Genomic DNA, 13,848 nt, shown 5'->3' on the forward strand with positions numbered 1-13,848 from the left:
TGAAAAATGTTTTTTCTCCCTCAGAAAAATTGTTGCCCTCGGCTTCGCCTCGGGCTTCAAACTTTTCCCTCAGGGAGAAAAAACAGTACTTTTCACTCTAGATATACAAATAACTATTATCTGCCAATGTTTTTACATTGATGTTATTTGCATTGTAAATAAATAATGAATAAATTGTGGCATTAATTTCATATTGCAAGTTTTGAAAGGTTGGCAAGAGTTGCAAGTTGCATGGTACAGTTTTGTAGGGGCGAGAGTGTGATGGCAAGGCAACCTGTTGCGCTGCTCCGACCCGCTGCAACGTTGCAAGTGGATTTATTCGCTGATGCTGTACTTTTTAGTCAATGATTTCTGATGCCACCGCTGCTGCACGGTGTGATCAATAGAACCGGTGCGATATGTAGGTCGGGTCTCTCTCTTCTCCCTACTCTTTCCTTTTCTCTCATTATTTTTATTGTCACTGACTTCAATAGATGTGGGGTGGTTCTAGCCCCTTTCTCTTTCTTCTCTTTCTCTCTCTCTCTCTCTTTCTCATTATTGTCACCTGACTACAATAGAAATTCAAGTGTGTCATAGAAATCCGCACGTTTTGAGCGAGGAGTAATATACCTATATAGTAAGGTATCCTAAGATGAAGATGTGTAGGAGAATTGAGATAATCTAATTAATAGAATAAGACTGGGTGGCAAGTGCTGTACAGAGTGTTTCAAAGAAGTATGAATACGATTAAAGTTTACTAAATGGTGAATTGGCGATTGTCCTTACCAGAAACAACTTATACAACTTGTCTTACGCTATCTTTTCTCTATGTCCTTACTAAATAATGTATCAACTTCCAATCAACCATCCTTGTTGATTGTCGTATTTGTTAGGTTATAGGTTATGATATATGGTTGTGCCTGTTCTGGAAACACTTCAAATAATAATGTTATCATGTCTTATGGTAATCTCAGAAATAGTGTTTGCCAATATTGTGACACAATAATTTATCCCATGTAAATTAAATATTGTGACAATAAATTATTCCACCGTATTAAACATTTTCATTTGAATGCTTTAGTGAGCTTGTCTGCATTGGAGACACGACTCTTTCTGTTATCATTTTAAGCATTTTAAGGCATGCTATTTTCAAACGCCCCTTCAAATCGTAATGTATGCAACCCTCATTGCATAGCTGCCATGTGCTATGCTATTCATTTTTCATATTTTCTACTTTCATTCAGAATACATTATAATATTAAAGGGAAGGGAAAAAATAAAATAGAAAGTAGATGAAAAAAGGAAGAAGTAGGAATGAGGAGATATTCTTGATAAATTTATTACTACAAAAAAAGATAAGAAGATGAAGTAGCAGGGCAATGAGGAAAAAGTGACGAATAGAAGTCAAATAAACAGAAAAAACGAGGAAAATATGAGAGTTATGTATTGATTTCAAATTATACTGTCTAACACAAAATAATAACTAGTAGTTCTCTGAACAGTAGTTCTCGCGCAGTTATTAACCACAGCCTCCTCTAATACTGTCCATCAGAGTAAATTATGTTCTGTCGTGTTGTGTCGGCGAGATGTGGTGAAAAAAAGCACCAATGGTTGATTGGGTTAGCGTATCGACAATGCTAATCATCTTTTGTGAACAACTATCACAAAAGCCAATTTCCTACAAGATATATTGTCAACTGTTCAGCCCGAATTGAAAGTAGAGAAAGGTCGAGATAAAATAATATGTTAGTTTGCGTTATTAATTGCATGCTAAGAATAATCCACTCCACAGATTATAAATTGACCGAGTGAAGTGAGGTCTCAGATTCAAGTCGACGGTTTTGTATTTCTCTCTATGTTTGTATGTTTCATATAAATGTTTATTCCGCATTTACTGCTTGATAATTGACCGAGCGAAGTGAGGTCTAAGATTCAAGTTGACGGTTTTTCATTTCTCTTTATTTTTATATGTTTATTTATTTATGTTTCGCATTTACGGCGAAACGCAGCAATAGATTTTCATGAAATTTTGACAGGTATTTTTCTTTAAATTGCGCGTTAACGTATATACAAAGTTATTGGAAATTTTACATTTTAAGGATAATATAAAAGGAAAATGAGCCTCCTTCATACGTCAATATTACCGTAAAAATCAGACTATAGAATTATTCATCATAAATCAGGTGTCGAGTTGATTATTAATTGCATGCAATTGATAACCTAACTCAAGGCTGATCATAAATCTGCTGTCGAGTGGATTATCAATTGCATGCAATGAGGCATGCAATATTGATAACTAGCATAGTATTTTCTTCCGACTTTTCTCTGCTTTCAACTCGGTAAGCTTTTGATGATAGTAGCATAGCTTTTTACAACAAATTATTAGCATTGTTGATACAACAACCCAAACAGTCATTAGTCCTTTACACACCTATATCTCGCCAATACGACAGGGCAGGACACAATTTACTCTGATGGACAGTATTGGAGGAGGTTGTGCTTTATAACTGCGCGAGGTGTACTGTTCACAGAACTACTAGTAGAATAAAGCACGGGGCACACATAGGTTTCCGATCCGATCACATAATATGATCAATGATGACTATGGCCTAGAATGGTGCTTGTCACCCATGTCCGTTATGTGATCTGTCCTACCACCACCCCTCCACCCAACATGAATATCGGACATGAGTGACCATAGGAGTCACTAGTGACCACAGGAGTCAACCAGTGAGTAGGATCGGCAAGCTGCATGATAAGTGAACAACAATGAATTAAGAAGGAGAAGGAAAAAGACAAAAACCCTAAAGAAGAAGAGGGGCTAGAAAACATGAAGGGATATAAAGTGAAGGAATCATAAAGAAGGAGAAGACAAAAAAACAAGAGAAAAGTATGAGAAGAAAAATAATAAGAAGAAAAAAGACATATTGCATAATCACCAGAAAAGAGAAAACATTTGAATTTTTAAAGTAGCTGAAGAATATCATTAAGTGAATAGCTAAAGAGTAAATTTGTGTCAACTTGTGACAGGTTGTTCTTTTTGCTGAAACTCAAAAGAGAGTTGCACAGGAATCCATTGTTAATAGAATTCGAGACGCTTCTTGAATATTCCATTACATTTCTCCTTGGGTGCTAAGTTCTCCTTGGCCCTGGCTAAGTTCAAATAAGTAGTTCACTGCAGACCTGCAGTCCCCAATGCAGTTAATAGAAGGTACAAGGTAGAAGGTAGCCCCTCTTACATTGCAATCTTACTTCCAGTACAGTACCTACCGATATGACAGAAGTACTTGTGTGAAATTATTTATTCAAAATGGATTCGAAAAGGTGGAATAATTCCAATAAAATTTATCGAATTCTGGTATGAGATTATTCTTAATAATTTGATAGAGTTCTTATAAATGCTGCCTCTACCATTCACACCCGGTTGCAAGTTATCTTTTAAATTTAACCGCCGTAAAATGGTGAAATTTTTTTTGTACGACTCGTTTATTGTTTCTTTTTGAATTATTTGTTTCTGTTGTTTCTTTTGTTTCTATATGATTGCAATTTACGGTGGTCAATTTAATAAGCATTCGTGCAATCGGCAGTCTTTGATTAGTTTGGAACTTAGCATTAGCAGTTTGTTAACGTGGAAGTGTAATTCTACTTTTATCAAGTGATTAATTGACAAAAAATTGAATGAAATGTGATAAAAAGCATTATGGGAATAATCAGTAGATCATGAATATTAATGCTATTTTCTCATTGAACCAACATTAAATAATTTATTGTCACTTTAAAAGCATTGAGTACTGTATTGGTTCCATTGTAACCTATTCTTCGTTGGACTCTTAATTTTATTGAATAAAATTATTACATTCTGAGTTTATTGAGAATGAAAAATTTATTAAAATAAAGTGAATGAGACTGACCCTTAGAGCGCACATACTTTGGTAAATCACTTGCAGAAAAATGATCACTTACACCCAAAAACCTAATGGCTTGTCAATAGTTCTGTAGTTTTAGATATTGTTTATCCTAATTATTTTATACTTACCTTTTTGAGGATAGCTCTCAATTTTATGGCCACACCGTCACACAGGTCTACATTAGTTTTGCATAAGACTTTAATCCAGTACATACTAGTAATAGAACTGACTATAATGTACTAGAAATTTTGGTACAACTCTTCACATTTTTCATAAAAATCCAATCACCTTCTTTGTTGTTGAATAGTTTCATCATCTTTCAAATAATTAGGTATCTGAATAATTATTATACACTGCATGTGAGAATGGAAAGATAATTTTTCATTCAATACAGTAAGTAATATACCCATAACAACATGACCATTCAATTCTACACTTACTGTAATCAGTATTAATTATTGTACTCATTCATTCACATTAATACAGTACTATATTTTACTCTTGAATTTCCACACTTAGGTAATGATTTCTAGTAGTATGTCTGCGCGCCATTCAGAGACACACCACCCCTCCCCTCCCTTGCTGTGAATACCCCTTCCCCCACCCATAGTTTCCACCCCTCCAACGAGTACCAGTCGGTAGGCACGTAAACAGAGGCAGCTAACTTTCAGTTCCTTGTTTTAGTTGGTCTGTTGTCGGTCTTTCTTCATCAGTTTTTGTTCTGCGTTGCTCGTTTTTGTCTCTATTTTTATCAACTCTGGTTGCGGTGATTTATTCAAGTTTTATCAACAACACACTGCGGTGTGTGGCGTGCTGGTGTGTGTGCGTGTAGCTAACAACTGATAATATCGGATAGTCTTAGGAATTTCTTTCACTGCGAGAAGAGTTTAGTGTATTATTATAAAATAAAAATACATTGAATTAGTGTGTCGGTTGATAGTACTACAGTATCAATTGATAAACATTTTATTAGGCGGTTGCTTAACGTACTTGATACATTTATTATAAAGCATTTTTTCACTTGTCAATCTTCAGCCAAAACTGCTCTATTGCAAATTTCTTACAATACAAAATAAAAAATGTTCTAAGTATGATAACGCTTAGCTATATGAAACTACAGTGCAGAGAAGGGGGGAAATACCTGTATAGGTGCAAAGCCCTTAGCGGATGAAAACGTTTTTAATTTATAAAAGAAAATAATTTAATAAGTTTCAATTTATCTCTACTTTCACATTCTTCCATAACCTTTGTGAATCTTATTCATCCAAACAAACAAAAAGTAATAGATTTCCAATAATTTGAATAGAGCACTTAAATAGTGGGCACTTCAAATTGTGTGTTTAACAAGAAATAACACTTCACTTTAAATTTCAATTTTTCTAAATTCTTGTTGTGAAACTGCCATTCAAATTCTTAGTGCCTAATTCAATAAAATTCTCCAGTCTTGTTAAACGGGAACATTGTTTACAAAAAATGCGTGTCTAGTGTGTGCACATATTGCTGTCCAATGTTCTCATTTCACAAGACTTTTACACTTTTTATGAAACCAGGCTATAGTATTGAAACTGCCAATCTGTTTCAACAATTGATTTCAAACATCCATTAACATTTTCATGTTGAATTAGAACCCTGCATACTGTTTTTGAGAGAGTATTGTGAACGCAGTTTCTGTGTCAGTCCACACATTTTCTGTGTATAGGGATTGGAATGTGCGTACTGCTTTTTTCAAAGGACACTGCGTAGCCTACAGAGGGAGAACGAGGGGAAGAAAGCGTCTAGCGTGAAGCAGAGTTTGGTAGTTTGTAGAAAGATAAGAGAAAGAGAAATAGTAGTAGTCAGTCAGAGTTAGGACCTGGTGCACACTATCCCGCGTGGAGATAGAAAAGGCGTCTTGTGTGAGTGTGAACGCAGTCAGTGCGTAGGGATTGTGTTCTCAGTCAGTGCCAGTGCGTGTCGGCAGTGTGCGTGCGTAGTGCATAGTGAATCAGTGACTGACTCTGTTGGAATTGGAGAGTTGTCTGTCTGCCACTGCACAGATGCATTGCACGTCAGGAGGCCATCCTCGCATTGCTATGGGATTGTTAAGTCGGAAAGAAGTAAGCTCACCCTTCCCTACCTTCAAATCCTTCATTATTCTTTTACATTAGTTTTCATGGGATAGTTGTTTAGAATGATCCCTGTTTTGTTGTTTTTCTTTGTGTCTCTTGCCTCCCATGCCTCCATTTTAAAACTTTTTTATCACTAGTCTACTCTTCTCGTTTAGTCTGCCATGTTTGGAGTCATAGTTATCTATGTTTAAGTCTATTTATGACTCTAACTCCCTCTACAAAATTCCACAAAAATATTCATATGAAATATATGTCCAGGGTGTTCGCACTTTGCTACCGGCTTTTTCAGCTTCACAAGACTTCTAAATTTTTATGTAACGGGGCCCCAGGCAATATCAAGGGAAAAATTAAAATATAGTTGAGAAATTCCCATTGAATAAACCCAAAAATCGATTCTTCATTGGAGGAATGAAAATCATGAAAAATAATTATAATTGTTTTTTTTAATCTATTAAGTCGTTAATAAGGAAGAAATAGGAATACGTTTGATATCTTAATTCCCATGAGACTTGAATTAAATAAGTAACCTGTACTGATTCAATGTATGTGTAGCATAGTCGAATCTCTTTGTATGTACAGTATGAATGGGATATACATCAAAATGGCGTAATTCAAGTCGAGGGACTCATTCAACCAAATGATATCATGGCTAATAAATAACCGATGATGTTTCCTCGCAAACACGTTGAAAAATGAGTATATAATAGGTCATTTGGTTGTACAGTGTACACTTCTTATTTCTTGCCTGTATAATTTGCATCGAATTACAAGCCCCTATCTCTGCAATAGCTGCTCATTAAATTACAGTAATACCAAAGCAACATTGGCTGTTTCTAGATTCTCTTGTACTATTTTTGCTAATTTTAAATTCTACCTGCGAAATCTCTATATTTTTGACTGAGCTGTTAGGTCTTGGATTAGATATTGCAACTTTTACAGGCAAAGAGGAGACAAAAACAAACTTTTGTAGACTAGTGTTTCGGATGCTATTAAATCATCTAATGAACATTCAATTGGTTAGAAATTGTTCAGGAAGAACTGAATAGTATCTCCCCTATATCCAAAAATAAAGGACTGGAATTATGAATTTGTTCAAATCAATAATTTTTGAGAGCGGACGTAAATAAGATGACAATAAATTTTGATATTATTTTCCGTTCATTTATATTCATCTGAACTTTGAATTGTTAACATAACGGTGAAAAAATCAACACCAAACGTTATATTTCTATTTTTGAATGAATTGTTGAATCAATTTCTTAATCTTGTTGACTTTATCAGTGTTAGTTGACAAATCTTCTGAATTTATTATTGTTTACTGTCGCCTCAAATTTAAATTGAATTGTGTCTGTTATTTTCATAAGTTATCAGCATTCTGGTTAATGATGTCCTCAGTCTTCTCAATCCATTTCACAAATTCAAACAGAATCATGGGATACCTTGCTTAGTTGAATCCCAAAATAGTCTACAAATCTAATAATAGAGTTTTGAAAGCTCACATTTCACAATATTGATTTTCAATAGAATTGAACCAGGAACAAAATTTGAGCTTGCCATAAAATTTGGTTTTATGATCGAACAAATAAACCATCAAATTCTAAAGATTTTTTTAAATCTCAAAAGATCTCTCTTATTCAATATTCTTAAACTCATTCTGCTGATCATAAGTTCAAAGATACCTTATTGAAATTACTATTAATGAATTATTATTACACCAACAATAAAAAATACAGATGACCCCTACTTATTTATTTCTCTCCTGCGGACTCTAGACGGCAAATTGATGATATTAAAGTTTGATAATTTTTCAAGGCGTTAATTAGAACATTATAAAATATTTCTTATAATGTGTTAGTAAAAAGTGTTATCTAAATAGGGTTAGGTTTTCGCTATCCACTAACACAATTTAAAGAAATATTCGACATACACTTCAATAATCATGAATTATTTTCATATTAACGTAGTATTACTATCAAAGCTTGTATCATACTTTCTCGGTTCATATGAATGTTCTAAAATATTCAAAAATGTATTTGATACTCCTGAATAAACCTGATTACACCTGAAGAAATCACAAAAATTGTTATTTGTATTTTTTCAGCGATTTACTCATATAAAACACTACTTGCAGCTTAGAGATATATTGTAACAAAGGCATAATGAAGCCAGTTTCAATATTATTCTGTATCTCTGTAGTTGTACTCTGCCAAAAGTTGCAGATTGTAAACAAACGGTGAACTGACTACAAAGTGTAATAATAGTTACCGAAATATTCGACTGCTGTTTACAAAATTTCAAGGTTTGCACATTACGTAATACGATTAGAAACGCGTAGCCACGCGCTTTTAATTTAGAAACAAACCTTTTATCAATTGAATTACGAGTTGAGGAAGCATTATTTATCGGAAAGCAGTGTAAAAATTTCAGAGCGGATTATCATGGGTTTGTTACATCGTACAAATTATCTACAATATTTTATATTATCTACAATAAAGTGATGGATTGAACTAAATTATTGAATATAAGAAAGAAATTATATAATTCAAGAATGAATGACATTATTATGTCTAATACCGGTATATCATCAATTCATCATGAAAAAGTGCTTATCATGAACAAATACAAGTTTGTGAAGATGCATAATAAATCCAAATGTTCATTAGTCCACATTGACCCCACAGACAACATCAGCTAGCAATCTATTATTTATTCGAAAGTGTGTGTGATGTGAACTGAAACGGGTCGTACATTTTGAAACACTTTGCTCTTAGACTTAGATCTTCTTTAATTCAATAGAAATGAATAATTCTGTTACAGTATTATGAAAAGCGAGCATTAGATTGTTTCACTTCTCTCATAAAAATCGCTCATCCACGAGATGGCCTTGCCTTGATTTTTTGAAGATGAATGAATCAGTAGCTACACAGTTGCTTCTCTGAATGAATTCAAATGAGTCAATAAGAATTTTGATAGATAGTATATTGAAATAATAGAATCTAGATATAGCTAGTACGATCTAGCTCGTTGGTTTGATAGAAGAAACCAATTTCAATTTATGATAATCAGAATGTGTCATTAGACTATTGACCTTTCGGTGAATTGAAATTGTTGATTTAGAATTCTCAATTGGAGACTTATTTTCGTGGGATTGTTTTTGCTGTTGTCCTATGCTAAGTTTGAAATTACATTGATTATTGATTCATTTACATTCATTAATATTGAACTTCACTTTAGTAATGGTTTCTATGATTATCCTATATTTTTATACATTTTTATCCTACTTCATTAATAAATACACTATCTACTCTGAAGCCGTTCCCATGGAGTTAAGGATTGCATTACAACTTCTTCAAGCCATTTGTACACATAACACATCAAAAATAATCTCATTCATAAAGCTTATCTTTATCCTGTATTAAAGAAAACCTTCAAATATTGAAATTGAACAGTGAACATTTTATTTTAGGGATATTCTCACCAATAGTTATCACTATCACTTTCACGTAGAGTATTATGTTCGGGTACTTACAAGGATTTTGAAAATGAATGTTGTGACGAGGAATCCGATTTATGGGGGCTCGATGTGTCAAAACTTCACTGTATTAATCTTTATACTTTTTTGTAGTTATAACTGATTTAAGTAAGTTGTTTTATTTAACCTGATTTTCAATCTTGTCTGTTTCACATTTCATTGCAACATTTGCATCAGTATGAATTAGTTGAATTGTGCATTAGTGCATTAATGCTGTACACGTAAATCATAGCAGTCACTTTTGCAGTAGTCGCTGTGCCTGATTTTTAAATAGTAGGCGGCTAATTAGTGTAGGGACTGTGGACTGTTCTGTTTCAGCGTATTGCGACACTTGAATAAAACATTAGGTTGGCGGCGGCAGCGGGCGGCAGTTAGCTTGAAGGGTCTTTGAACGCCGGTGACAAAACTATTTTTGGTCGCTTTTATTGTTCAAGTAGAGAGAAGAAAGGCTTTCCATGAGTCTTTTACCGTGCAGTTAGGATACTTTTGATCGAAATACAGTCGGTTGACGTTTGTTCCAAATTCTGCTGTCAGTTTGACAATAGAGAAAAAATAGAAAATCGTATGCTATTCAATAGCAAATATTATGTCATTTTTCAATTTGATTTGAAGTAGAAGTGAGAAAAGGGAGAAAACTGAAATTTAGAAATGGCAATCATGGCTTTTGGTAAACGTGGATGGTAAACATTAGGAAGAAAGATCATGGGCCAGAGGAAGTTCGGGAGAAACGAAGTAGGAATTATGCTGAAGAAACAGTAGTATGTAATAAGTAAGAAGTTTCTAATAATAGCAAGTAACTAGTAAGGAGGTTTAGTAACGTGTAGCCTGTACAGATGAAAATGCCATTGTATTAGCTTGTAGCTACAAAGTTATATAGAAATATTATAATGCTACAAATTCTAACAACAATAAATACATTCTATAAAAACATAATTTTTCAAGAGCGAAGAATGTTTTCTTAATTTATTATTTTTGACAAAAAAACTTGCCTTAAACTGTCGTTAACTCACCAATTCACTACTCACCAAAGCTCTCAAGTTTGGTAGTGATGTCAAGGCAACAAAATGTTCATATACTCACTTGTTGGAATTAAATGAATGAATAAATAAATTTAAGCGAAAATAAATGAAAAATAGAATACTATTGTAGGAAAAATGTTCCAGTGATAAAGAGTTGGTTATTATTGTAGTATTGATGAAGAGGATGGAGAAGTGATGGAACAATTGGGAAGAAAAGCAAGAATATTTAATTCAAATAGAAGAGAAGATCATCTTTGATGAGTGAATTCCTGCCCATGTCAAAATAATTATTAGATAGATTTGAGTACTGTTTGAAGGGTCCAGATGACGAATTACATTGGAAGGTTTGAACCATAGGATGAGTTTGAAGTAAGAGAACAAAATTCAAGTTGAAATAGAAGGTAGTATGGAATAGGTCAAGCAAGTCATGAAAAAAGTGGTTCCAAACTGTTGGGTAGTAGAAAAAATTGTGAAGGGTTGAGAAACTAGATAGTAGCCGAGAGGAATGATTTCCTCAGAGTTGAGTTGGTAATAAGGGGGGAAGAGAAAAAACAAAAAGAGAGTGAGTGAGAGGGAATGGTTGGAGAAGAAAAAATGGTGATGAAGAAGAGCGAGAAGAGGAGGTGGAGGACGATGGGAGAGAAGAAGTAGTTTGTAAAGTAGATGAGAGGATGAAAGAGAAAGAAGAGGTAAAAAAGGAAAGATCTAGTGCTTTTTGCTCGTAACACAAGAGACCGTGGTTGGGATAGAATAGGTTACATGAAACCGCTGAAAAAATAGGACGTTTGTTCTAAATTATTCAAGCGTTCTAAAAGGCACTATGTATCCTGTTTTAGGAAGTCTTATTTGCCTCTAGCTCTCTAGCATAGGTAGACAAAATCTTTGTCAAATTTTTGAGCAGTGGTGACTGATGTTGATTCTAGGAAGGCAATTACCTACTTCAATTTTAAAGATGGTAGACTGGTCAAAACTGAATTGCTATTGAAGCCACGCTGTGTAGGCTTCACTTACCTTTGCTGGGTGGTACAACGTGAGAACATTCTCAAAATCCGGAATCTGTGCAAGATTGACACAAGGTTATGTTTTCCCTGCCCAGTTATCCTGTTTCTTTGTTGAATCGTAAAGCGAATAAATTGTCTAGGGATTATAGGTTCACTGGGTTCAATGATTTATGGGATGATGATCAGAATGATAAGTATTGTCGGAAGCTGCTGACCAGTTGATTCGAAGCAGTAGGTAAATATGCTGCAATCTTACATTAAATAATATTATTAAGAGTGGTAATGAAACGTTATGTTTTTTTGAATGAATGCGCGCTGCGTAGTAAGGCCAGTTTCACACGGCAGAGACCTCGCTCCTGGAATATCATATTACGGAAGATCATATTTCATATTTTGCAGCTCTCCTGTACTTTCACATGGGGATCTTACGAATAAGCCGACAGATCTAACAACTATGCCGACGTTTGCTCAAAGTATGACTCATCACTTTTTCTCAAAGTCTAACTTCCTTAAAAATATAGATAGAAGATTTCTGATTTCGGATTTGGATTCAGCGACCCCAAATTCTTTAAAGCGTAAGTCCCATTTTCAAAAATACCGAAAACAAGGAGTTATAGCTGTTTTAATATAGCTTTCCATTATCATATGATTATATAGTACGTACTAAGATATAATACTCCTGCCTCACAAAGGGACAGGCAAAGGTTTTAAGAAGTTTTTGAACACATGAGAAGTTTATACATAAACATTTTTAATTTTTAAAAGTTCTAGTTTTCCAAAAAAATATTGAACTATGAAAAGATGAATCCAAATATGAAATCATAAATCATCTCCACTCATCACCCAATAAAATAGGAGGAAAAGGAATGTTGTACAGTAAAATTCACTGAATTTCAATTGTCATTCAACAATCCAATTTATCAGGTTCAAATCGTTGAATATCACTTTAAATTCCCAGCAATTATTGACTATTTCTTTTTACAATCAGAAAAATCTATTATGAACATACAGTATAAACATTGTGCTGATCTGAATCGATCTATGGTAATAATAGGAATTGAAAGAATAGAAAATGTCATGGCATTCCAAGTAGTGATGTCTGTGTATTAGAACTGCTGAGTTGATAATGCATACTGAAAAAAGTCATGAATAGCTCAGACCACCTGGCCTGTGATGAACCTGTATAAACAATTCATAGAATTCTTAGAATTCATAGGAACGGTAAAAAAATCAATTTTACGAAAATCGATGTACATGTAACTGGATTTAGAAGATCAATACGATAATGTTCTCTATCACAATTTAATCATAGAAATGTTTAAGTGAAAACGTTGGGCGCAAACCTTCTGCCATGAGGAGACAAATAAATTTATGAAAAGCTTGATAGCTTGAATAGTGATCTGATATTTGTTACACGTTTTTATTCTAAGACATAATATGTCTTAGACTAATTTTTAATGTTTCTTCAATCGGCAGGAAAACTTTGGTTTTTCAAAGTTATCTTACTCCTTATTTTGGGGTATTTTCAGAAATCAAGATAAATATCCTACCAAATTCCTACACGAATACAGTGTAAGTTGTATTATAATAGCTACAGTACTTACGTACTGTATAGTACAGTACCTGTTCGTTTTTACCGTATAATTATATGATAATAGAAAGCTTTATTAAAAACAGCCATAACTTCCTTGTTTTCGGATATTTTCGAAAACGGGACTTATGCTTTAAAGAATTTGAGGTCGCTGAATCCAAATCCGAAATCAGAAATCTTCTATCTTTATTTTTAAGGAGGTTAGACTTTGAGAAAAAAGTGATGAGTCATACTTTGAGCAAACGGCGGCGTAGTTGTTAGATCTTGCCTCTGCTTGCCTCGAGGGGAAAAGACGTGACAAAACGAGGTTCCTGGATAGGAGTCACCATGTGAAAGACACGATTTGGCTCAATGTACTTCGACAAAAAAACGTGAACACTGTTCAGTGTTCAAGTTGCACGTCTCCTATCGTGTGAAAGTAGCCTTTTTAACGAAACACTAGAATCGTTTTGATTGGTTCCTGTTTTTGGTTGCTTGACAATCCTATCAAAGTAGGCTTGAGTTAAAAGTAGTTCATAAACACGGCCCTCGATGAACGGAAAGATCAGAATGAAATGTTGTGCTGCCACAAGTCATTGAAATAAATGTTGACCTGCATACTGCAGCATGTAGCAGCAGCATACCAAACCACAATACCAACAAGATATGAAAGAACTTATAACTAACAAATCACTGGTCCAGATTTGAATCACCGGCCGTGGTTTAAAAAT

At 34.1% G+C, this 13,848-nt stretch overlaps 1 protein-coding gene across 4 annotated transcripts in view; it reads left to right on the plus strand.

Moving 5' to 3' along the window:
* LOC111045398 (rho-related BTB domain-containing protein 1) overlaps positions 1–13,848 on the plus strand; it is a 94,512-nt gene that overhangs the window by 41,317 nt on the left and 39,347 nt on the right. Inside the window, exons 1-2 of one of the 4 annotated variants that reach the window (XM_039437252.1) lie at positions 4,553–4,709; positions 5,438–5,983. The exons of 1 other annotated variant lie outside the window; for it this stretch is intronic. In XM_039437252.1, coding sequence (XP_039293186.1) covers positions 5,924–5,983 — 60 coding nt within the window. In that variant the 5' untranslated portion in view covers positions 4,553–4,709; positions 5,438–5,923. Of the gene's footprint in view, positions 1–4,551; positions 5,984–13,848 lie in introns of those variants that run through there. 2 more of the 4 variants (XM_039437265.1, XM_039437255.1) reach the window with 2 other exon arrangements.

This window comes from Nilaparvata lugens, chromosome 1, assembly GCF_014356525.2.
Source record: "Nilaparvata lugens isolate BPH chromosome 1, ASM1435652v1, whole genome shotgun sequence".
In the NCBI taxonomy this organism is placed as follows: domain Eukaryota; kingdom Metazoa; phylum Arthropoda; class Insecta; order Hemiptera; family Delphacidae; genus Nilaparvata; species Nilaparvata lugens.